A 23,727-nucleotide genomic window follows, 5' to 3' on the forward strand; every position below is an offset into this window, starting at 1 on the left:
GCTTGGCTAATTTGTATTCTCTCTTCACGCTCTTCCTCCGCTCCCATTTTGAAAGCCCTGTATTAACTGCCAGTAGGAAAACGCTCGGCTCAGAAGGCACAAACTCATTAGCAATTTACCTGTACAACAGACATTGCCACTACCAACCCATCAGCTGGCTCAGGTCTGCAAATAAAGCCTTTTAAGGATCCCTTGTATCCGCACTTCCAGATTTGGCGGTAGATCTTTCTCATATCTTTCCCCACTTCACTGAAACTATCCTCCTCTGCAAATTCGGATGTGAGCAGATCCTTCCAAGTTCAACAGACTTTTCAAGGCATGGATGTTATAACTGCCTGTATAGATTCTGAGTAGGAAAGCGGCAAGGTACACCTTCAGGCCTGAATTGCTGCAGTATAGTAAGTGCCCACAACAAAACAATTAAAGACTTATTTTCTGTGTACTTGCAGTAGGCTTTTACTCTGTTCCCCAGGCTCCGTGTTCAGGAGTTGTGGCTCATTGGGTACTTATGTTCATTAATCTGTCACCCATGTCTTCACTATCTTTTTAGTATTTAGTGTTAAGCAAGTTATGTATTTAATAAACATCGGTAGTCTGGCGGCAGGGTGTGTTGTACCTAGTACTCTTCCACCATCTTGTTGCTGTAAACCTGGTCTGTATCCCTGTCCCTTTTGTAGGGAGCTCATTTTAAGTCGCCCCTCTTCCTAATCCCCATTTTCTTTGTGTTGATGTCTTTCGGGCTCGCTTCTTTCAAAGAAAAATTGGAGCAAATTACTTCACTCTCTTATCACAGAATTGTCTAAAGCAGGTGTGTTGTATTGGCTGTATTCATGTTTATCATGGCTTAGAACTTTGATCTGTAGCCATGGTTTACGCAAGGAGTTTGGTAAGGTTTTCAGTGGTAGAATTGGGTGCATGAAAGGGTACTCACATAAAATCAATCTACTTCCAGGTGCCGTGCCTTACTTCAGTAAGTTTAGGAATGTTTCTTTTGCGGTGAGGGATGAATTACGTTCTGAACTTGAGAAATTGAAAGATCAAGGTGTGATTGAGGAGGTGGAGGGAACTGATTGGTTGTCCCCTATTGTCATTGCTCAAAAATCTAATTGTAGCATTAGGCTTTGTGTGGACCTACGCAGACTTCACAAGAGTGTGGTGGTAGACAAATACCCACTTCCTAATACATCTGAATTGTTGGCTATGTTGTCAGGGGCCAAGGTTTTCTCCACGATCGATCTAACCTCACCCTATCACTAGATAAAATTAGATGAATCTTGCAGGAACTTGACAGCATTTATTACTCCTTTTGGAACGTATAGGTTCGTTCGTCTACCTTTTGGTCTGATCTCTGCGGCATCTGTATTTTAGAGGGCAATGGAACGGGTATTAAGAGATATTAGGGTTGTCTGCGTTTACCAAGATGATATTTTGGTGTATGGTAAAAACAATTGTGAGCACAATGAGATTCTCAGGAAGGTCTTAAGTAGATTTTCTGAGTATGATTTAACCATTAAGGCTGAGAAGTGCAAGTTTGCGGTCAACACAATTGACTCCCTAGGTCATACCATTACTGGAGGCGGATTGATACCTAAGAAAGATCTTGTTGACACCATTCGTGGTTTGGCCTCACCCACATCCAGAGAGGAACTTATGAGGTTTCTAGTAATGGCAGAATACTACAATAAGTTTGTTAAAGATTTTGCTAGTTCCTGCTTCAATATGAGACTTTTACTAAAAAAGGTAAAATAATTTTTGGAATGATGATTGTGAGAAGGAATTTATCACACTAAAGAATAGTCTGTCCAATGCTCCTAAGCTAAAGAATTTTAATCCTACTTTACAATCTATTCTAACAACTGATGCTAGTGGGAAAGGCTTAGGTGCAGTATTACAACAAGGTGTGTGTTGTCCTGAGAACACTATTGTGTTTATTTCTAGAAGCTTGAAAGAAGCAGAAACTAAGTATTCGGTAATAGAGAGAGAAGCTCTGGCGGTATTTTGGGCAATTAAAACATTAAAGAAGTTCCTGTGGGGTAGGTCCTTTGTAGTGAAGACTGACCATAATCCTTTATGTGAAATCTTACATTCCAAAGGTATGGAAGCGGTGTCGAGCAGGATCACTAAGTGGATAATAGCTTTGCAGGAGTATGATTTTGTAGTGAAGTATGTTCCAGGTTCAGACATCTATTCAGCTGATGTGTTATCCAGATTAGTGCCACCTGATTCATCTAATCCTGGTGAGCCTAGTTTGGATGGGGAGTTGGAAAAGTTTTAAAGAGTGTGTGAAGTAGATTATGAAACTATTTCTGAAGAAAAGTGGCATGATGAAACCAAATCTGACATAGTTTTACAGGTGGTGATGAAGTTAATACAGTCAGGATGGAGAAGTAAAATCCAAGGTAGTGAAAGATGTGGAGCATTCTGGTGTGTGAGGGATCAATTGGCAGTAGATTGTGACTTACTACTTAGAGGTACGAGGTTGATACCTCCGTCCAGTGTAAGGAACCAGTTAATTGATCATGCACATAGTAGCCATATGGGCATTTCCAAAACCAAGGAAAGTCTGCGGTCATCTTACTGGTGGCCCAACTTGGATATTCAAGCTGATAGGGTAGTTCGGGATTGTGTACAGTGCGCGATAAGTGAAAAAGCCATGAAACCCAGGGTACAGCCTATGTTAATAAGAAGTAAGCCTAAAGGATCATAGGAGGATATAGCTTTGGACATTGTGGGTCCTATACCTGGTGAGGGTTCATCTGATTATATCATTGTAGTGGTCGACATGTATTCGAGATGGCCTGAAATCTGCTTCACCAAAGGCATAGAAACAGAGAAAGTAATAGGGTTTCTCAAAGACTTGATAACTAAGGAAGGCATTCCTACCACACTTCTTAACGATAATGGTGTTCAACTGGTTTCAAAAGAAATGGAGAGTTTTCTTAGACGGTGTGGTATCAAACACAAGTTTTATGCTTTATATCACCCTGAATGTAATGGTTTAGTCAAAAGGTTTAACTGTGTCATTAAAGAAACAATCACCATGGCTAAAAACAGTCAGCTGAATTGGAAACAAGAGGTAGTGCAAAAAATAGCTGTGTATAGACACACTCCTCATTCCACCATGGGTCAAACGCCTTTTGCTTTATTTCGTGGAAGAAGAGGCAATACGGTTCTTGAGCTGAATTGGGTCAATTAATTTTTGAGTGGGAAAAGGGAGAATGTTACGGATGTCAGTTGGAAAGGTAGAGAACAAGAGAACTCCTTAATAAGCAAACGAAATTTTGACAGAAAGAATTCTGTAAAAAAGACTGTTAGGATTGGTGATTGGGTAATGATCAATAGACCTCTTCATAAAAGTTATGGGAAAAATTTGTCATCTCCTATGAAAGTCTTGAAACTCTTCACAAATGTGGTGAAGACTGAAGATGGTCGAATATGGAATTTAAATAGAGTTGTCAAGTTTTGGGGCAACACCGTGGATTTGGAAAATTTCAAAGCACGACAAAGTAGGATCTTGCCTTCTCCTGAGGATGAAGTTTTAAGAAAATTTAAAAGAATCATCATGGTTCCTTCTCATCTTAAAGACTATGCTTTGACCTGAAAGGACAATATCCAAATCTTTGTATATCAAGTTATAGAATGTATTTTGTTCTTTATTAATGTTTTTTTTTGTTTTTCTTTTTGTTAATTTGAATAGGAGAGAGCTGTGTTGTATTGGCTGTATTCATGTTTGTCATGGCTTAGAACTTTCATCTGTAGCCAGGGTTTTAGAGTCTTGGAATCTTGGGGTCGCGTGGAGCTCGGGGCGAGTAGCTTGAGGGGGAGAGAGAGACGTTCGACGGACTGGAAGTTGGGATGTTTCTATGTCTAGATTATATCTTCTGTTTTCGCAATTAAACCTGAAAGAAATCACTTCCTTTCGTGGACATCATCATACTTTGTTACAAGGTTATCGGATCCATACCGAAAAATAATACAATTGTTTCATTAAAAAAGCATGTGCAAGAGAGAGACTTTGGTGCTTAAACAGTGCAGGGTTGTCTGAACTCTAGCTGTTGTTACTGGGTTCATTCATTCATTCATTACTTTACTTTATTCGGTACAAAAAGACCATAAAAGACATCAAATAAATAAAACATAAAAATTTCTCAATCATAAAAAATTTCTAAAAGACGTTATTAATACATTTTCCGAACACCATAAGCAGCATATATAAAATTTAACACAGCCTGAATTATGTCCATATTTCCCAGATCGTGTACGTGGGAATAAGCAAGCTGGCTAGTTCTAATACTGTTGGACAAAAATAACAGACGTAAAAAACTTTTTCTTGGAACAGCATATAAAGTGCAAAAAAGCATAACATGTAATGTACTCTGAGATGTCTTTCCATCGCAACAACAAGGAGGAAGGTTCTTGAACCAGGTTCCACATACTGGAAATGCTACCAGGTAGTGTAAAGTATTTAAGCGTAGCCTCGTGAGTAAGAACCTTTGTCGCTCGTGATTAATAATGGTCAGATACAACTTTGGTTGAAGTTGTTGTGTCTCATGCCTCATCCATAGTCTCATTACACCAGAGGCTGGCTCCATGGCCTGATTTTTCTGCCAGAATATGTCTTTAACCTTCTTGATGTCCTGTCTTGTTAGAGTATGTGGTTTAAGGAAAAATTCTCCTAATCCTAATGATAGGAGAGAGCGATAAACATATCTAAGCCAGGGTATATCTAGAAATTGTGACAAGAGGAGACAATCCTGTATCACTTTCTACAAAAAAACGCTTCAGGCTTAGTCCAGATTTTTACCCACAATATAACAAGTTGAAGTTTTATATAGCTAGATATGTATCTCAAACCTACTTCTTTATGACAGAACATTACTGGTGTAGATTGAGGGACTGCTAATAACCTTCTTAAAAATTTATTTTCTATAATCTGAAGTCCGGTACATTCTGCATGCCCCCAAACCCCAGCTCCAAATGTCGCAATAGAGAGACACTTAGAGGAGAAGACAGTCATCATTTCCTTAACAGGTTTATGTCGGAGTCTTTTCGCAAACCTAAAAACAGCTTCAATGGCTTTTTGGAATTGTATTGAACATATATTAACAAAAAAATTCCAATTAAAATCGACATCAATGGGGACCCCCAGATACGTAAAATGTGGTACCTTAAGTATCTCATGCCCGTCTAAAATGATTTTTTTTGTTTTTGCTAATTTGGGTCCGGTCTTCATCACAAATGACTTAGTTCTGTTAATTTTAAGACTGAGGTTCCCCATAAAAATATTAAAAGCATTTAATAAAATCTGGAGGCCATTTGCTGTCCTTGAAATGAGTAATGCATCGTCCGCATACAAGAGTACAGGTATTGGAGAATTATTGATGACTGGGGAATCCTTCCCTGATTCACAAAGAAATTTCTCTAACCCATTTATATACAAGAGAAAGAGAAAGGGGGCAAGAACACATCCCTGTCTACCCCCCTTTAATGAGGGAAATTTCTCTGTCAAACATCCCTCCCGGGAATAACGGACCCGAGCTTCTGTACAGGCATGAAGTTTACTAAGTAATATAACTATATCTTTATCCACGCCCATACTCAGCATTACCCTCCACAATTTCTCCCTGTTAACTGGGTCAAAGGCACAGGGCAGATCCATGAATGCTAGATGTATACAACCCCTTTTGGCTTTGGTATATTTCTGGACTATAAGAGTCAGGTTAAGAGTTTGTTCTACTGTGCCCACCCCTGGGCGAAAGCCAAATTGTATTTCTGAAAGGGAGTGAGATTCAGTCGCCCACTCTTCTAACTTATTTAGGATCACTGGACCTATAATTTTGACTGAACTATCCAATAAAGAAATTGGGCGATAGCACAAGGGATCTGCCCTATCCGCCGCCTTAAAAATCGGGACGATGATCGCTTCTTTCCAAGAATCTACTAGAGGGCCTACCACAGCCGATCTCAGGACATTGGTAAGCAGTGGTCCCCAGAAATCTGGAAGTGCTTTATATAAATCTGCAGGAATTCTGTCTGGGCCAGGGGCTTTCTCAGAGGGGCAGTCTTGAATGGCTTGTTTAACATCGTCCACACTTATAATATTGCTAAAAGCCAGACTTAGCTGATCATTTCCTGCAAGCTTCAGACAATTTAACATTTCTGATTGAACATTTGTCTTTATGGCGAAAGTTTTTTTTTAAATAGTCCACCCAAATCTTGGCTGGAATGACAGTGTCCATGGGCGTCTCATGTTTATCATTCAGCAATGAAGAGTTAACCACACGCTAAAATGCAGTTGTGTCTTTGATTTTACTTGCAACCATCAGTTCCTCCCACGCAGATTCACTTAGTTCGACTTTCCTTTTGGCAAGAGATTCTTTATAGTTTTTCCTAGCAATCTTGATTGCTTGTCGATCTTTGGGAGATGCATTGATTGTTTTTTTTTTAGCTTACTTAAGGATGTGGTACATGCGTGGTTAAACCATCTTGAGCCATGGACTTTATTAGCATGTGAGGGCTGTAATTTCTCCGCCATATATTTTGTCAGAGAGGAGAATGCATGGATAATTTCATGGGGGGCCCTATCTTCATCCAGGGATGTCATAACATCTGACCATTTATTCAAGAATAGATCTTTAAAAAAGGTATTACCATTTATCTTTCCCCATTTGATTGTGAGTCCTTTTTGGGATGAGAGCTTCATAGCAGGGTGTCGCTTCCCTCTTCTTGAATCGCTCATCAGATCTAAGTTAATCACAATAGATAGGGGTTATGGTCACTAATACAGGTCGGGGTCACCCTGAATTGTCCTCCAATAGAGGATAGTTCTCTAGAGTAAATAATATAGTCAATAGTAGTATGAGTATCCCCCCCTTACAAATGTTGGTATCCCTCTAATAACTGGTGTGGGGAAAAAAGATAATTTACTGTTATCAGAGAGTTAAGGGCATTCCCATACGGGGAGTGTTTAAAATGTTGAATGGGATTGTCATTTTTGTCCAAAAGTCTGCAGCAGTCCAAGAACTCTGGCTCACACAAGTGGGCATTAAAATCACCAACCCAGACTATTCTTAGGTCCTTTTTGCTAAAAGTTGTTACCTTATGTATCAACGTCTCCAAACTACTGACCACACTTATATCAGAATTATCAAAGGTGTTATTATAGTAGTTGATCAGTAGTATATCAAATGGCTCTGCTAATTTCAGAGATAAAGCCAGAAAAAAAGGGGATGTGCCCACAACACGTGCTTCCATCCCTCCGGCCTCCACAGATAAAAAAGGTAACCAGACCACCCTTAGCTCTACCTGTGAAGGCCTTAATTGCAGGAACACTATATGTGGTATAACCATTAATATGCAGGGATTCTGTGAGCCAGGTCTCCTGGCAGCAGATGAAGAGATTTTCCGTCACTAATTTTATCAGGGTTTCCAATTTTTGATTTTAAACCTGCAGCATTCCAGGAAATAATCCCTAGGGCTGTCATACCCTGTGTATCATATATGCCGGGGGCTACTTTAGATTCTGAGGGGGACTGTGGAAGTATATTTGTCTCCAGGGGGCCTTGCAAAAAAATGCTCGATTACTAATGGTCAATCTAACTGGGTTTATTGTCCGTGTAACGGTTCAGGTCCGGTTAAGGTACACAGCATGACAGTGTTATAATACACCTGTGAATGTTACACGTTTGTAGCGGAGTCACATATGGCTCTACAAATAATGTGTAATATCCTGCTACATTTTTAAACCCAAACAGTTGAACACCGGAATTTTACCTAGGTGCGGTCCTGACCACACCCTAAACCAAGCCCTTTATGGCCTTGGTCTATCCACATCATTTTTCCCAACACCTAATAGTCAAACCTCTGGTGACCAGATCTAGAGTTGCAGGCAGGGTGTGAGTGTTTTCCTGGGCAGTTTTACGGACACTCCACTTGGCATTTATAAATGCCATATGCAGATTTCTAAGCCCCGTCTGGTGCTGCGGTAATTACTGTGTAGCAGTAAGTTGCCACCTTTTTAAGAGGGTAATGTCTATTAATTTTGTAGAATGTGTGAAGAGCGAGGTGAATGTACCTTGGTGTATTATAACTTAGCATGGACTACTTCGTTAATTTCTGTTTAATAAAGGTTGGATGTTCTTTATACAATTCTAAAAATACATTTGCAGCATTTAAGGCTCTTAGTTCTCATAGTATGAAAAAAGGTTGTGTACTTTTAGATGCTTTTTCTACATGAAGTTGTTTAACTGATTTTTATTTGTATAGTATTCACCAGTAAAATATTGGTAAGTTTAAAAACCCATGAGACCAGGAAAGTGAGAAAAAATACAGAGAATAGATGATTCTGGAATAAGTGAGAAACAATGGTCCGAAACGAATGAACTCCTGAAATGTACTATAAATTTCATGGTTTGGGGGAAAACATTTCAAAGAAGCCTCTAGTGATTTTTTTGTTATAGATTAGTTTGAGCTTCCTTTATCGTTAGTTAATATTGTGCCTTATTAGTACCTGTTTTACTAAATAGTGACGACAGGCTAATTGAATTATTTGATGTTTCACTTTTTTACAGAGAAAGACAAGGACAGTGGAACAGAATGCACAGATTTAAGACGAAAACTAACAGAAATGAATGATCAACGTTCAGCTTGGCCACAAAGTAAACAACTTCATGGGGTAAGATATGCTCATTTTGCCTTGTTTGCTTTCTACATTTTTAGGGTTGAGCGCACAAGCGCTCCATCCCTGTTGTAATCTCTCTTTGGGCTTTTAACCACACCCGTCACTTTCATTGGTTTGTGGGTTCGCCTTTTAAAACCCACTTGCTTTTATTAGTGGAAGGCATGCATACGTCATTCCTTTTCTGGTGTTTAGAACACTTTGAGCGCACCGGCCAACTACTGAAAACTTACGAGGATCCAAGTTTTCACCCTGGTTTCTGCACTACTTTATCTTTTTATTTTCCATGCAGCGGATCGTGCTGGGTTTTATATAGCGCGATCACGCTCTTTTTTTTTTTTTTCTTTCAATCCATGTGGCAAGAAAGGTCCAGTTAGTAGTTTACAACGCTAATAGCTCTAACTCGAGCAAATGCGAGACCAGTTGCACTGCAAATGCTTGTTTTTAATTTCATGTCTGAAATTAACGTTTAAAGTGGCTCGTAACAATATTGTGCCTGGATCTCTGGGTACCACTGGATTAATACCAGCCTGTGCGAGACAGGAAGACCATCTGTCATCACTCTGCATACTTGGGAGCCCTGTTTGCCGAATGTTTGGCAAGGCATTGGTTGGGGGTGGGGGTGGAGCGCACTTCATTACGGTTGGCCTGAATTTGTGACCTTCCCCCGGTCTAGGTCACACATTATATGGTCCGCATTACATCTTTGTATGTTGAACCTGTAAATAGATTTGTTTGTATTCTCCATACATGGAAAAGTGGGAAAAGAAAACAACACAGGACTGCCTGCCTTTTCGGAGACCTCTTAGGCATTCAAGTTATTATTATAATTTTTTTTTAAACCAACTTATTCTAAAATGTATCTTGTGTTTTCACTTTAAAAAATAAAATAAACCAAAGCAAGATGTAAAGGAGGGCTGCCACTTTCCTCAGAGTTTCTGAGTAGGATGGGTTCGGGAAAGGTAGTTATCTGCTGCATGGGTTAAAACTGGCTCTATCTTCATTCCCTTAACAATGCCAAAAACATGGATTGATTTTCGAACAATGAATATTAAAAACGTTAAGGTAATGTTTGTCAGTGATTTTGTTCCTCTTTTTTCACGTTTTGCTTAATGTTGCATTCACCAAGAGAGTTAACTGTTTCATCATGCTCTTTTTCTGTATTTCTTTTCGTGCATTTTATTACTGTTGCATAGTGCAAACTTTGACTTGTGCCAGGTATTTATGAGGGGCTTTGATTGACAGCTCTGGTGCTGAGGCTTGAAGGCAAAGCAATGTGCCTGTCAGTGTGCTGGCGCCTCTGCAGAATACACAGACCAATGGTCATGTATTCCAGCTACAAGTGAAAGTCAGGGTAAATGTGTGTGAAGGTTGTGCAAAGAGGTCAAAATATTTAGAAAGTAAACGGAAATAAAGCTCACAAATGTGTATGAGTGCGGTGTATGTTTGAGATGGTGCATTCAGGCGACAGTGAAAAGAGGGTGCTGAAGAGGGAAAAGAGGAGATTTAAAATGTGCAGATGGATGAGATTTGCAGAGAAAAAGGGCATACATAATTAACATAAAACACACATCACTGAAGGACATACTCTTTCCACAGGCCTCAATAATATTTAATTCATAGTCTCACAATTTCGGAATTGAAACATTTCCAATGTTATTTATTTAAAAGAAATCATTGTTGTTACTCATTTATCTTAAACAGATAACCACTGAAAAAGCCAATGGGACTAACACGTTTTAGGTGTATGTTGGTTCTGTGTTATATTTTTAGATGCAATAACCTCTCAGGGGGAAACCAAAATACAGGTCAGGTGGCACACTAAGGGAATCGCAGAAATTTATTTTCCATGTCCCTTTTAGAGAGCCCCCACTTTATTCATCCCACTTAGACCTGTCTGCATATATTTCTGTATGACTGACTGCAGCCAGCACCTGTAGGTGCTTCCCGATGCCTAGTTAGAACATTTTCTTCCAAAGTTGATGCCACATGCAGTGCAAGACACTGCACTAGCACACGTTAAAGGGCCTGAAGTTGCCACGCTGTACAATTTGCACATTAAAATAACTGTTGAACTTATTATTACAGTAAAATATGGGGCAGTTTTTAGTGTTTAATATTTCAAGGCTATACATTTGCACTGCTTTATAAACCTTGCTTTCTCACTAAATTCATTTGCTTTCAAATGCACCATTTGTCTATTTTTTAACTTTTTTCCTTGGGAGGAGGACCCACGTTGGACCCCACGTTTGTCCATTAGGCTTGCTCGCTTCACTCGCTACATAAGTCATACCCAACGTTTACGTCCAGCCACTTTCAAATGTCACCAGCCACCACTTGGCTTTATGTTAGAGCGTGTGTGGCATACAGGAGCCACATGAAAGCTCAGCTTGTTTTGGACTCGAGCGACCAAGAAGACTTCGATAGGAGCCAGCATCGGGCATGTGGTTTGAGCCTGGTTAGAGCTTTCATTGGCTCACCCACCTGTAGTGGACATGATCAGTCGTTGTGGTTCAATGGCAAATGTTAACCACATAGACTCGCTGAGACAGAGGCAAAGATGCACACAGACATAAAAATACCTAAGCACACATACACCACAGAATATGGAGACATCTATGTAAGCATACAGCATAAATCCTTGTTCACAGGAAAAGAAAACAGTAACAGTCGGAACAACCTACAAAGGAACTAGTAGACATACACGGGAACTGACAGGCAAGGAGACTTGCAGAGACCTGCACACATTACAACACACATTTCCATACAAGCAACCTACATATAGTAACAAGCACAGACAATGTAAATTTTAGATGAATACAACGACCTTTAGATCCACCAGTGCATAGCAGTCCCAGCAGTCTGGGCATTGTGACTCCAGTGCCTCATCATGCTTCTCCAAATCATGGTGAGATACTGTGAGGCTGAACAAACATCTGCCTAACAGGGACTCACCATGTCAGGGTCAGGCAGCCAGGCTTGTTACATGTGTTTGGCGCAGGCACCTGTCAGTGTGAGTCAAGGCTTGCTGGGCTAAAGATCTCAGACCTGAGGGCTATGGCATCATCATCCTTGAAAGCACTGATAAACAGGGAGAGTGTCACTGACAGTCATCCTCGGACGCTTTATGTTTAAGGCTTGAAGAAGTGAAGGGCTGACTGTCAGTGACTCCTCATGACCGCATTTCCCATCTCGTCAGAGTGGTGTGAGATCACAAAGCTTTATTTACCTCTCACCCGACGCTGTGATGAATTAGGAAAGGTCCTTCTGTCAGTGGCTGACCCTTGCATGTGTGTGCTTGTGAATGAATGGATGCAGGGATTATGTGCTTTTGGGTGGGGGCAGTTAGTATGCATGTGTCTGTAAACCTGCCAAACGCCTTTTTTAAATAACCAGCTGCCACTGGTGCATGCACAGGTGGTTGGATAATGCACAACTAAGTCAATCAACATTAGATACATAGGATAAGTTCATGATTGGGCCTGGAATATAAGACGCTTGGATTGATGATGCGTCTGTGATTGATGTGGGGGTAGATTGTTGTGAATGGATGGGATACATTCATTCCTTTGGATAGGTGGATGGATTTCTCATTTAGCATCAGCTTGTTCCTTCAACTTAAGCACGTATACATCCACTCAGGTTTTATTCAGCCAGCTTATTTATTCTTGCATTCTGCCGCTTCCTCATTCACACACAAACTAGTCAGTCAATGAAGAAAAAAAAAAAAACAGGACTATTGGTTTTGTCACTGCTTGTTCACTCTCTTCTTGCTAAGATCTCGTACGTCATACCTAGTGTTTTATTGTTCTTTTCTGGTGCTTGAACATTTTTAGTGCAAATCCTACCCTTGTCTCCCATTTTTCTTTTAAACTCACTCTGGTTAAAACCATGTTTTCTTTTATGTTCCACCATCATATAGTTCTCTCATTTAAACACACAATTGAGGTTAATTCCAATCTACACTTATTACAATGTACAGTGAAAATTTGTATCATTACTGCAGTATCGCAGACAGCATTGTAACCAATATTTTGACATTTGCTTCGAATGGACATTGGGTCTGTTTTTTTCTCTTTTTTGTGTACATTTCTTGTTCATTTTAATTCTCTGCTCCTAATTCTAATACTTTCTCGTTATTCTTGTATTTGAACTGTCGCTGTAGAATATGTGTGATGCTGTTTTTTGATAGGTTGAGTGTATCCTTCCACTGATGACATTGGGGAGCTAGTTTTCTGTGTGTATCCTTATGTGCCGTTTGTGCTTTCACTGGAAGGGATTGCACGCCAAGATTCTTCGTCTTTCCTTCTCTTATTCTTTTTCTCTCCTCTTGTCTCTCTCCTGATCTCCTAGTCATCCTCACTGCCTCCACATTGCTCTCGGCACAGCTTTAGTACTCCCCTCTGAAAACTCTCTTCACGTCTACTGTATGTTGCTGCCCATTTTGTCTTTGACAGTACTTGCAGAAATGTGCTGGTGCTAGCATATACAACAGCTGTCATCGGCCAACTTGGAGTCAGATACAGAATAATTCTTTGTCGTATGATTTTCACTGATAGTCATAAATGCTGAGTAGTTAACTCCCCCTGCTTGCACAGACCCCACAATACATTTAAATATATTGTCCTCAATAAAATGTAGAATGGTCTGCATCCTAGGTAATTTTATTTGGAACTTCAATCTTCGACTATCAGATAACATTTTCTTTCTGCAGTGCTTGTAGATGTTGATGAGATTGATGAACGTCTGGAGTTTACATGTTCTGCCATTGAAATAAGCCACTTTTCAGTATGAAAAGTAGGAAGAGAAAATGCATCCTGGTAGACTTAAATTAAGAGAAGAGATACAAAAGAGACTCTCCCATTAAGAACCTAGGAGTGACCACCACCCTCAATGTCTTCTACTAGCAGTGGCCTGTGAGAATCAGTTCTTTTTTTCCTGCTCCTCCAGGCAGAATGTCTGAACACCTCAGATATTTTTCACACCTCTAAAAATATATTTTTCTAGTGAAAATAGTTTTAAACGTCAGTTTTACTTGACATATTATCATCCCTGATGTTAGGTAAAACTGTCTGTCCATGAATCTAACACTTGTTTACTGTCATTTTACAAATTTTACCATTAGTCCTTATGGAAGAAAGAAGGCAACTTCTGATGCACCATCTCATCAGGCAAAGGATGTGACATTTGTAATAAAAATTTAAAAAGAAATATAAAAGAATGAGAGATCGTCAGATTAACAGGCTTGATGCAGGATGTGATGGCACAAAAAGATTGGAAAGTTCTGCCTCTTGTCCTGCCTCTGTAAAAATTCACCGATTTGGCAAAGTCTCCCACAAAGCGAGATGTACAAATAAAAAGATCGCCTTCAAGACAGTCATGAACACCGATCGTCCCCCTCAAAACCAGTGGCATTGCCATCTAGGGATTCACCGCCGACATGCTCCCCTTGAAAGAAGGGTCAGCATCAGCACAGCACTGTTGATGACAAAATTGGTTCTGAGATTGGGAGACAATCATTACTGGAGGTCTCTTCCCTTCTCCCTGCTGGGAAGAGCCGCCTTATTAAAAACAATGGCACTTCCAAGACTTTGTGTGTTACAAAATATGCCATTCCTGGTTCCTTCCACCTATTTCAAAGGAATTGAGGGAGAAGTCAGTCTTTTTGTTGGAGGGGGAACCCCTCATATAGTTAACAATAAATTGACACAAGACTGGTATGACAGCGGGATAGCCCTACCAGATGTTCAAAAGTATTATTGGGCGACACAGCAGGGAGTCATTAACCAATGGGTAAATCAATCTGCAACTCAACCAGCGTATTGAATGGACCACTATAAACTGTGTCCTGGTGGTTATATACAAGCACTTTATACTACTCCAAAACACCCACCCCCTCTGAGACCAATAACACTCACTGTCCAGATTTGGGATTACACATTCAAAACAATGGGTTGCGGGGGAAGGGGGAAGGATTACGCAGGGCACACCTGTGTGTGATTCAGAGAAACTTGGCATGTTGGGATTGTGAGACCTGGCTTTGATAAGTGGGATCTGATTGGTAATTCTAAGGTGGGAGACGTCTGAATAGTTGGGGGCAGTACTTTTTATCTCAGATTTGCAGAAGGAAGATGATCTGGCCACTGCAGAAACCTTTTGATATCTGCAGGTCAGGCATGCGCTCCAGGCGGCAATCCCCAAGGGGGAGGATCTTTCTGAATCTTCTCCATTGGAAAATAGAGTATTAGAAGGCCATATGAATCGAAGGGCGATCTCCCTGACCTAAAAAAAAAAACTGATTGCTAATTTCCCTGCTCCTCCACTTGCAGAGTTGCTGGGAAGCTACCCTGGGAGACCTGACAGATGCGAATTGGTTGGAGGCAGTTGCCTCCCCTAAGGAGGTAGCGATTTGAGCAGGATTTAGATTAGTGCAACATAAAATATTACACAGGGTGTACTTATCCTGTAATACCATGGTCAACATGGGTAGGAGCCCCGATCCTAACTGTCATTGACGGTGCGGGCAAATGGGATCCTTTTTCCACATTGTATGGGATTCTCCAGGGGTCCAAACGTTTTGGGAATCCGTGATTGCTTGCATCAGTGGTGTCTGTGGTAGGAACTTGGCTCCCTTCCCTATGTGGTGTCTCCTCAGTGTGTGGGAGGCTACAGATTTGGGGCGCATGGACCAGACTGGGGTCACCCTGGGCATAATGATTGCAGGAAGAAACATGACCCGTTCTTGGGGAGCAGTGTCTGCACTGCTTCTTAAGGACTAGCAACAAGACATTGTATGGTGACTGAGAAATTAGTGTATATGAGAAGAGGATGTCCTGGCAAATTGGGAAGATCTGGGGCAAGTAGAATGTTTATAGAGGTAATCCATGCACTGTCCCCCTAATGATGTGATGGAAATCAGGCACTTGCAGTATCATTGCAAATGATGAATGATGAAAGGAAATAGGGTGAAGATGCTGGAATCTGCTTTGTCTGGGGCCAACTCAACATTTGTGTGTTGGGTATATTTGCACTACCTGCTGGTAGCAGTTGTGGTATCTTGATATTCTTGCTTTTTATGAGTACCCAATAAAAATATATTTTTTTAAAAAATGGCTTTTAGGCGATCAGCATCTCTGAAGCTACAGATCGTGATGGCACCACGTCATTCACAGCCATCGGAGTACTCTGTCGACATCAGCATTAACACACACGTTGTCAAAAAGACATTGCTCACTGTCTCAGCTGCCCCCTTGGCAAAATAAACCTTTACAGTTTTTAATCCTTCTCCCTTAACATGGAAGATCTCCCAAACAGTACTCTTCTTCACCATGTCCCACTATATCTCAAGCATTCAGTGATCCGGTTATTCAAATGGATGAACCTCTTTGTCTACTGACAGTAGTAAAACCTCCAGAGAGTCCTTTGCAGACACACTTGGATGCCTTAGATCTCTGTTAGAACAGCATCAAAGGCAACGTCCATGTCTCCAGTCAAAAAGTGGAAGCTTCCTTCACCAATTAAGTCAACACCACCAAAAACACCCTCTAACAGAAGGGATGCATACTCTTCCTGATCCAAATCAAGATCACCTTATACTTATTTACTGCATACCTCATTCACGCCATCGCCACCGCAATAATCATCTCGAGTATCTCCTGTAGATGATATTTGTACCTTTCAGACTGTTTTAATTAGAGGGGTGACAAAATTGAACATCAACATAGACATGCCTCACCCAGTGGATTGTCATCCTTGAATCTCTGCAGCATCTTCAGCCCCTTATAGCAGGTCTGTTTAACACTGTGGACGTAAAATTTCTTAAACCAACCACTGTTAAAGCTGCTTCTCCAATACTTCTTAAGAAATACAAGCCATCCCAACAAGATCCTGATTTTCTTAAAATGGATCCTAAACCTGACTCAGTCATAGTTACAGCGGTTTTACAGAAGCATGCGTCTGCTGCAGAATACACAGTGCTTCCAGTTAGAGATAGCAAAAGAGTGAATGCTAAAGAATGTCATGGCGGCAGCTCTTCTGTGGGGCTATCACATGGAGAAATGGACTGGTGCAAAGTCTTTTTTCTCTGATCTACCTTCAAATAGGCAACAAGATTATTTAGAGATGGTTAAAGAAGACTCTTTAATCTCACACCAATCAGTGCCACTGTTGATTCGGTTGGAATCTTAGCTGCATCATTATGTCATGTGATTTCATTAAAATCGTCTTGGCTTTGTTTATCCTACTTAAAACCTGATCCTCAGTTAAAGATTTCCTCCCATTCCAGAACAAGAAATATCCCAGTAATTAAGATCTGATCCCTCCCACTAACATTTTCCCATTCTGGTGGGAGCTGTGACTCTTGTGAGTGGGGGAAAAAAGTACTGACAGACCAGTGGATATTATACTTCATACAAAAAGGATATTCAGTTTGGCTCAAACAGGTTCCACCTCCCATTCCATCAAAACTGCTATCAAACTGTCATCTATCCAATTTGCAACATGAACCACTTCTATTGGTGCAAAAATGAGCAACAACAAAGGTCGCTTCAATCAGCTCAACAAAAGAATACATTCAAAATATTTTCTGGTCCCAAAGATAAATCAGCTAAACAGTCTTGACTGATTCTAGACCTTTGGTTCCTCAACAAATTTATCACTAAATACAAATTCAGGATTTTGGCTCTTCAGCAAATCTGTCTGCACATTAGAAAAAGCATTTGGGTATGTGCTATCTGCTTACAGGACACGTATTTTCACACTCCAGTTCACTGTCCTCACAGAAATAGCTCAGATTCCTAGTAGGGAACAACGACTATCAGTATGCTGTACTCTCCTTAGGTCTAAAATCAGCTCTTCGAACCTTCTAAAAATAAATGCCTTCTCAAAATAAATTACAGTAATTACAGCTCACTTTAGAACACAAGAAATATTTGTATACCCGTATCGCAATGATTGGCTGATAAATGCAAATTCCCAGTCGTAGACTTCAAAATTGCAACAAAGTTACTGTCCAGACGAGGCGTTCAAATAAATTTCAGCAAATAAGTAGCATCACTAGTGCAATGTCTGACTCTTCTAGGTTAAAAAATAGATACCCAAAACGAAAGTGTCATTTGGAGGACAGATTATCATCCATACAAAAGAAATGTGCACATCAAATTCAGTAAATCAAACCAACTGTTTGTCAAATCTCCTTTCTCCTATCATCCATGGCATCATGCAGATTCATAGTCCTAAATTCAAAAGTCTTAATGAGAGTTCTTAAATACTGTCTAGAACACGAATGAGCACAAAAATTAGTAGACTGAGAGAGAGGGTAGCACATTTGCTTGACAGACAACACTCAACAATCTCTGGCATGGTGATCCAAAATTCAGAATTTACTTTTGGGAGTTTCTTTTCCCAAACCATTGTCATGAATAACTCTCTGACAGGATGACAAGATGGGGTGCACATATGTGTCACCAAACAATTCAGGATCTATGGTCACATAAGGATGGATCTTACCATCTAGATTTATTAGAACTGAAAGCATTGCATCCAGCTCTCAAAGTATTTCTACCATCTTTCTTCTCCAAATAAATTTTAATTCAAACAGCCAATATCACAATGCTGTATTAAATCAACATACAAGAAGGAACAAAATCAATATATGTATTGCTTCAAGCTCAAACACTGTGGCACTGGGCATTAGCAACATGCTTGTCACTCACAGCTTCTCCTATACCAAGAGTTCAAAATATCAAGGCAGATTTTCTCAGTTGTTATCATGAAGAAAATCACGAATGGGTTCTCAATGATGAAATATTACAAAGTATTTTTTCAGGGTGGGATTTTCCAACATTAGTTTTATTCACCACTGCACAAAACAAAAAAAATGCAGAGACTTCACATCCGGGGTACCAGAATCACACTCAGTGGGCAATACCCTTTTGATCAACTCTATTTGTCTAAGATTATTCACTGGTACCGCTACTAATCCACGAATTGCATAAATTGAACCTGAAGATTATTTTAATAGCACCAGACTGACTGAGACAGCGGTGGTATACAGACCTTGTTCAGCTGTGCACCACAAACACCTTCAACTCAGACCATACCTCCCATCTAGATTTCAGGGTCAGATTTTACATCTGACCTTCCAATCTTTGTATTCGGCGCATAGCTCCTGAAGTTGCACAACATGGTTACTCAAATTTAACAACTGAATGTATGAGTTTTCTCAAGGAATCACAGCACCCTTTCTCAAGATCATGATGCAGACTTAAGTGGAAATAATTTTGTATCTGGTGTCAAGGCATAAGGGATAAACCTATTACTGGTGAAGAAAATTTCATTCTTCCCTATTTTCTTCACTTAGCAAAATCCAAATTACAGTTTTCATCAAAAAAGGTTCAGTTAGCAGCCATTAGTGCTTACAGGAAATCACTGCAACTACCATCTTTTTTTTAAAACATTTTTTTAAAATTCCTTTAACAGATTTTCTTGAAGGACTCTAGAACGTTTTTCCCTCCAATCAAAAGATCTTCCACTGCACAGGACCTAAACCTAGTGCTTTCGAAACTGATGGGTCAACTTTTCAAACCAATTCCTAAAATAATCTTACAACATTTGTCTTGGAAGACTCCATTTTAATAGCAATTACCTCTGCATGCAAATGTAAATTGCAAGCACTTTCACAAATACAACACTTTCATGTTTTTCATCATAATAGTTTTATTGCATACTTCTTCATCTTTTGTCAAACAGTAGTATGTGATTTTCACATTAATCAATCAATAACACTGCCTGCATTTTTTCTAACCCTTCTACAGCTATGGAAAGATCTCAGCATTCCCTAGATATAACAAGCATTTGCAATGCAATAGGTCTCGTATTTGCTTGAGTTAGAGCGATTGGCGCTGTAAATTCATAACTGGACTTCCTTGCCACATGAGTTGGTCAACAAGGGCTAATCATTTTGTCTCTTCCTGCCATATGATTCCTGTGCCCCTGCATATAACTAAAGCACTTACATTTACCTTCCTCCTCCATCTGCAGCAAAAAATGAAAATGTTTCTATATAGCATCCTGATTTAAATCTGCCATGCTAACTCCAGTAGAATACCACTTTCACCAACCCACCATCAGAAGTGCTGGCTGGCTAACAAAATTCCCCCAAAAAGACACGACAGCCACAGAGGAGAAATAAACTAGAAGAGTCACCCAAACATATCAAGAGTGCTCAAACAGTCCTAGTGTAATAAGGATGTAAAGTCACCTGAATCATGGTTATAATTATAATAATAAGCCAATATTATTGAAACATATGATATTATCATTTTAGCCTTTATCAGAAATAAACTTTTGGCATCAGACTGTAACGCTCAAAACACCATAACAAAAATATCATTTGTAAGAAACATGGTCATGAGACCATAGTTTTAGCCTCTAAAAATGCATTACCTAATAGAAAAACACAGGTGAAAGTAAGGCAGTATACCCATAAATTTAGCCCCTGGAGGGTGTAGTGCATTACACATTTTCATAACTAGCAGGCCTACTGCAATGATATCACAAACAAGGCCCTTAAAATACAAACTACTCAGCTGTAATACAAAACTTCATGCCATGAGAGCTTAAAAAAAGATATTGACTGGTCGGAGGGGTTATTTTGGGGTCCCCACTAACATACTGCGGGGACCCAGTAAGACCACGTCGTGCTGAACGCTGGTGGTGGCCTCATTGTCCTAGGCCCACCACAGGCTGAGTTATGGGATGGGCAAAAATGTTTTGTCAAAGTAATGCATCTCTTCATACCACTTAAATTGGTCCAGTAAATGATTAAAAGATGATTAATTTTGTTTTATAGTGCATTGTCATGCATACGCTCTGACAAGCTTTAGTGCCCTGAGCAACACAGAACAGTTTAGAAAATAAAGAGCATTGTGCCAAATCCGAATAGAGTTAGAGGGAGACTTAACTTTGGTCAACCTATAGAATGAAGTGGCTGATTTTGGACCTGAAGAACCAGGTTTGATTAGACACTAGCTCAACATCCTGTAATTTTGGGCAAATCCCTTACTCTTGTTAAAAAAAACTTTAAAAAAAATGATGTAACTGGTGCTCACATAAAGCATTCCAATGCCCACAAACCAAATTCACGGGATATAAACGTGCAAAAAAAGCACTAACTTAAAGCCTCATAGCAGTGTGGTACACAGTGATGGAATGGAATCAGCGCTTGAGAAATGACAGACTTGATATATTATAGAGTCACAGCTTTCGGCGACCGAGGATTGAAAGGGCTCCTTGTGCCCCTAGTGAATTGGAGCCTTCAGTGAGCATTGCACGCAAACTAAAAGACTCAACTTACATGGCTGCTCTCAATTAATATCCATTTACCATCCGTGCATTCAGTTTCATAAAATATGTTATGTTGTAATAGTTCTAAGGAGTTCCTCCATGAGCGCTTTGTTTTTAATATCAACATTGAGAGTTGTTGCATTTTCCCTCATGCCTTGGTCACTGGACTAATAACTTAGCTTTTCTAATGCTAGTAATGCCCTGTGCGCTTTCCCCGCATAGCATTAGCAGTAACTAGCATTTTACCCTCTTCCCACCCATGGCGCAAACAAGCATGTTCTGATGGATACACCTACCTGTGGATTCCTCACCTAAAGAATTCTCCCCTCGCGCCATCCTCTATGTAAATTTCTTCTAGCTCTGCACGTCGACAATGACGTCACAATCGCCCGACTCCACGCAACGCCGTATGACGTCATCCAGCCAATAAGAAGCCCTCGTCGACGTGCAGACGTCAGTTCCCTTTTTTCCGTGCCCGAGTAACGGTTAATTCTTCGAGGCTCACAGGGAGCTACTGTTACCAACAACGGTTACAATGTCGCAGCCAAGAAAATCCGGCTTTAAACCATGTAACCAGTGCGGGGTCAGTTGTCGGTTACCGACCCCCATGAGAATTGCCTCTGGTGCCTTAGTTCCGACCATGAGGTCGAGTCATGCGGCTCTTGTCAGCGCATGAACCCTAAGGCACTTAAATAGAGGGAGGCGAAATTGTTCTTGGCTCGATCCAAGAGAAAGGAGAGGCATCATCGGAGGGAGTCTTCTTCGAGATCCTCGAGGTCTCCTCACCATCATAGTGACTCTCGAGCAACGGACGGTCTAGATCAAGATCGGCTTCTCCGTCGGCTCGGCGCCGTCTGACGTGGGAGATTAGCCCGACCGTCACCCCTCCGCCTCCTACGACCCCGACGTCACCTGGGTCGGTCTTTGAGGTCGAGCCTCCCCAGAGGCCAAAAGTTTCTCCTGGCCAGGAGTTACCTGGTCCTTCCTCGGCATCTATGCTGGCGCCGGTGCAGCAGCAATACCCGGCTTTCCCGACTCCGAGAACGGATCCTGCAGCGTTCTTGAACACAATGTTTAACATTTTTACTTCCATGACGCCGGGTGGAAGTCAAGCAGGTCCGTCTGGCCCTCTGGCCTTCAATTTGGACGTTCTGGCGTCTTATAAATCGACGCCCTTCACCCCATTTTTATCTGCTGCACCTGAAGCGGCGCTGATGCCCATGATGTCGCCCAGACCGACTACACCTGCTACGGCGCCGTTGGATTCGCCTCGGATCCGATCGACGGTTAAGAATCCTGTGGAGCCGGAGGTTCCCGCTTCGGGCGGATCCGAGGTTCGGGGCCGACGAAGATCTGCGGTGAGGCCGACGCCTTATCGACGCCAGGTCTGGAGTCAAGGCTTAGATCAAGACGCCTGGCTCTGCGACTTTTGGAGGAGGAAGAGTATGCAAGACAACACCTGGAGGAAGGTGAAGTTTTGGAGCCCTCTGGTGACTTCCAGGGTCTGGATACAGCCAGTGGCTTGGACACTTCCCCGGAGTGGGATCTAGCTTCCCCTGGAGAGATCACTGAAGAAGCTGCTTCATTCCACACAGTCATTCGGAAGGCTGCAGACGTTTTAGACCTTCCCCTCCCTACTGCGGAAGTCAAAAGAAATATATTATCAGAGGTTTTGCACCCGGATTCTGCTTCTGCTGAGCCTCTTTTGCCCTTTAATGAGGCGCTGCTGGACCCCATTAAGGACATCTGGATGAAACCTGTGTCCACCGCTGCGGTCAACAGAGCAGTGGCTCGTCGCTATAGGGCGGCGCCTGGTGATCCGGTGTTTCTCTCCAGACAGCCAGCTCCGGAGAGTCTAGTGGTGCAAGCCTCATGCTCATTCAGATCCTCTCCTGGCTCGTTTCCTGGAACACCTGCGGACAGGGAATCAAAAAAGATGGACCATACTGCAAAAAAGACCTTTTCATCTTGCAGTATGGCCTTAGTCATCCAATGCGACTTGCATACTGGGGCATTACATCCACGCCCTTATGGAAGAGGCGAAGGGCCACCCTAATTTGTCCCAGGAGATGTTGCAGCTATTGGCGGATGCTCAGGCGGCAGCGACTCAGGTGATCCAGTCGGGATTGGACACTTCAGACTCGGTGGCTAGAGCTATGGGCACAACCATAGTTTCTAGACGACAGTCTTGGCTACGATTATCTGGCTTCTCGTCGGACGTGCATGCAACACTTCTTGATCTTCCCTTTGATGGAGAGAGGCTCTTCAACACAAAGGCTGACTCTGCCCTGGAGCGTTTTAAGGAGAGCAGAGCTACTGCAAGATCTTTAGGACTCCAGTCTTCTGCCTCATCCTCCTTTAGAGATTTTCGGAGATTTAAAGGATTTGGACGTGGCTCTTCCTTTTGTGGAAGATTGCAAGGACCACAACAATCTGCTTCTACCCTGCCATACAGATCCTTCAGGGGCAGGGGCAGAGTCCGTAAGAGAGGAGCCGCCTTGCAGCACTCTGCCTCTTCCTCTTCCTCGGGAGGGGTGCAGCAAGGGAAGCAGCCATAGTCCTCCTCCACTCCCTGTCCACTTGTCTCCGGTAGGGGGGGAGACTTGCCCATTTTCGACCGATGTGGGAGGTTATAACATCAGACTCCTGGGTCATCGACATTGTGAATAAGGGGTACGCTCTTCCCTTTCGGGAATTCCCTCCTA

General features: G+C 41.4%; 1 protein-coding gene across 1 annotated transcript in view; it reads left to right on the top strand.

Annotated features, from left to right (window-relative positions):
• PDE3B (phosphodiesterase 3B) overlaps positions 1–23,727 on the top strand; it is a 1,361,488-nt gene that overhangs the window by 808,508 nt on the left and 529,253 nt on the right. Inside the window, exon 8 of the mRNA XM_069223694.1 lies at positions 8,571–8,674. Within this exon, the coding sequence (XP_069079795.1) occupies positions 8,571–8,674 (104 nt within the window). The remainder of the gene's footprint in view (positions 1–8,570; positions 8,675–23,727) is intronic.

Source organism: Pleurodeles waltl, chromosome 3_1 (assembly GCF_031143425.1).
Source record: "Pleurodeles waltl isolate 20211129_DDA chromosome 3_1, aPleWal1.hap1.20221129, whole genome shotgun sequence".
Taxonomy (NCBI): Eukaryota; Metazoa; Chordata; class Amphibia; order Caudata; family Salamandridae; genus Pleurodeles; species Pleurodeles waltl.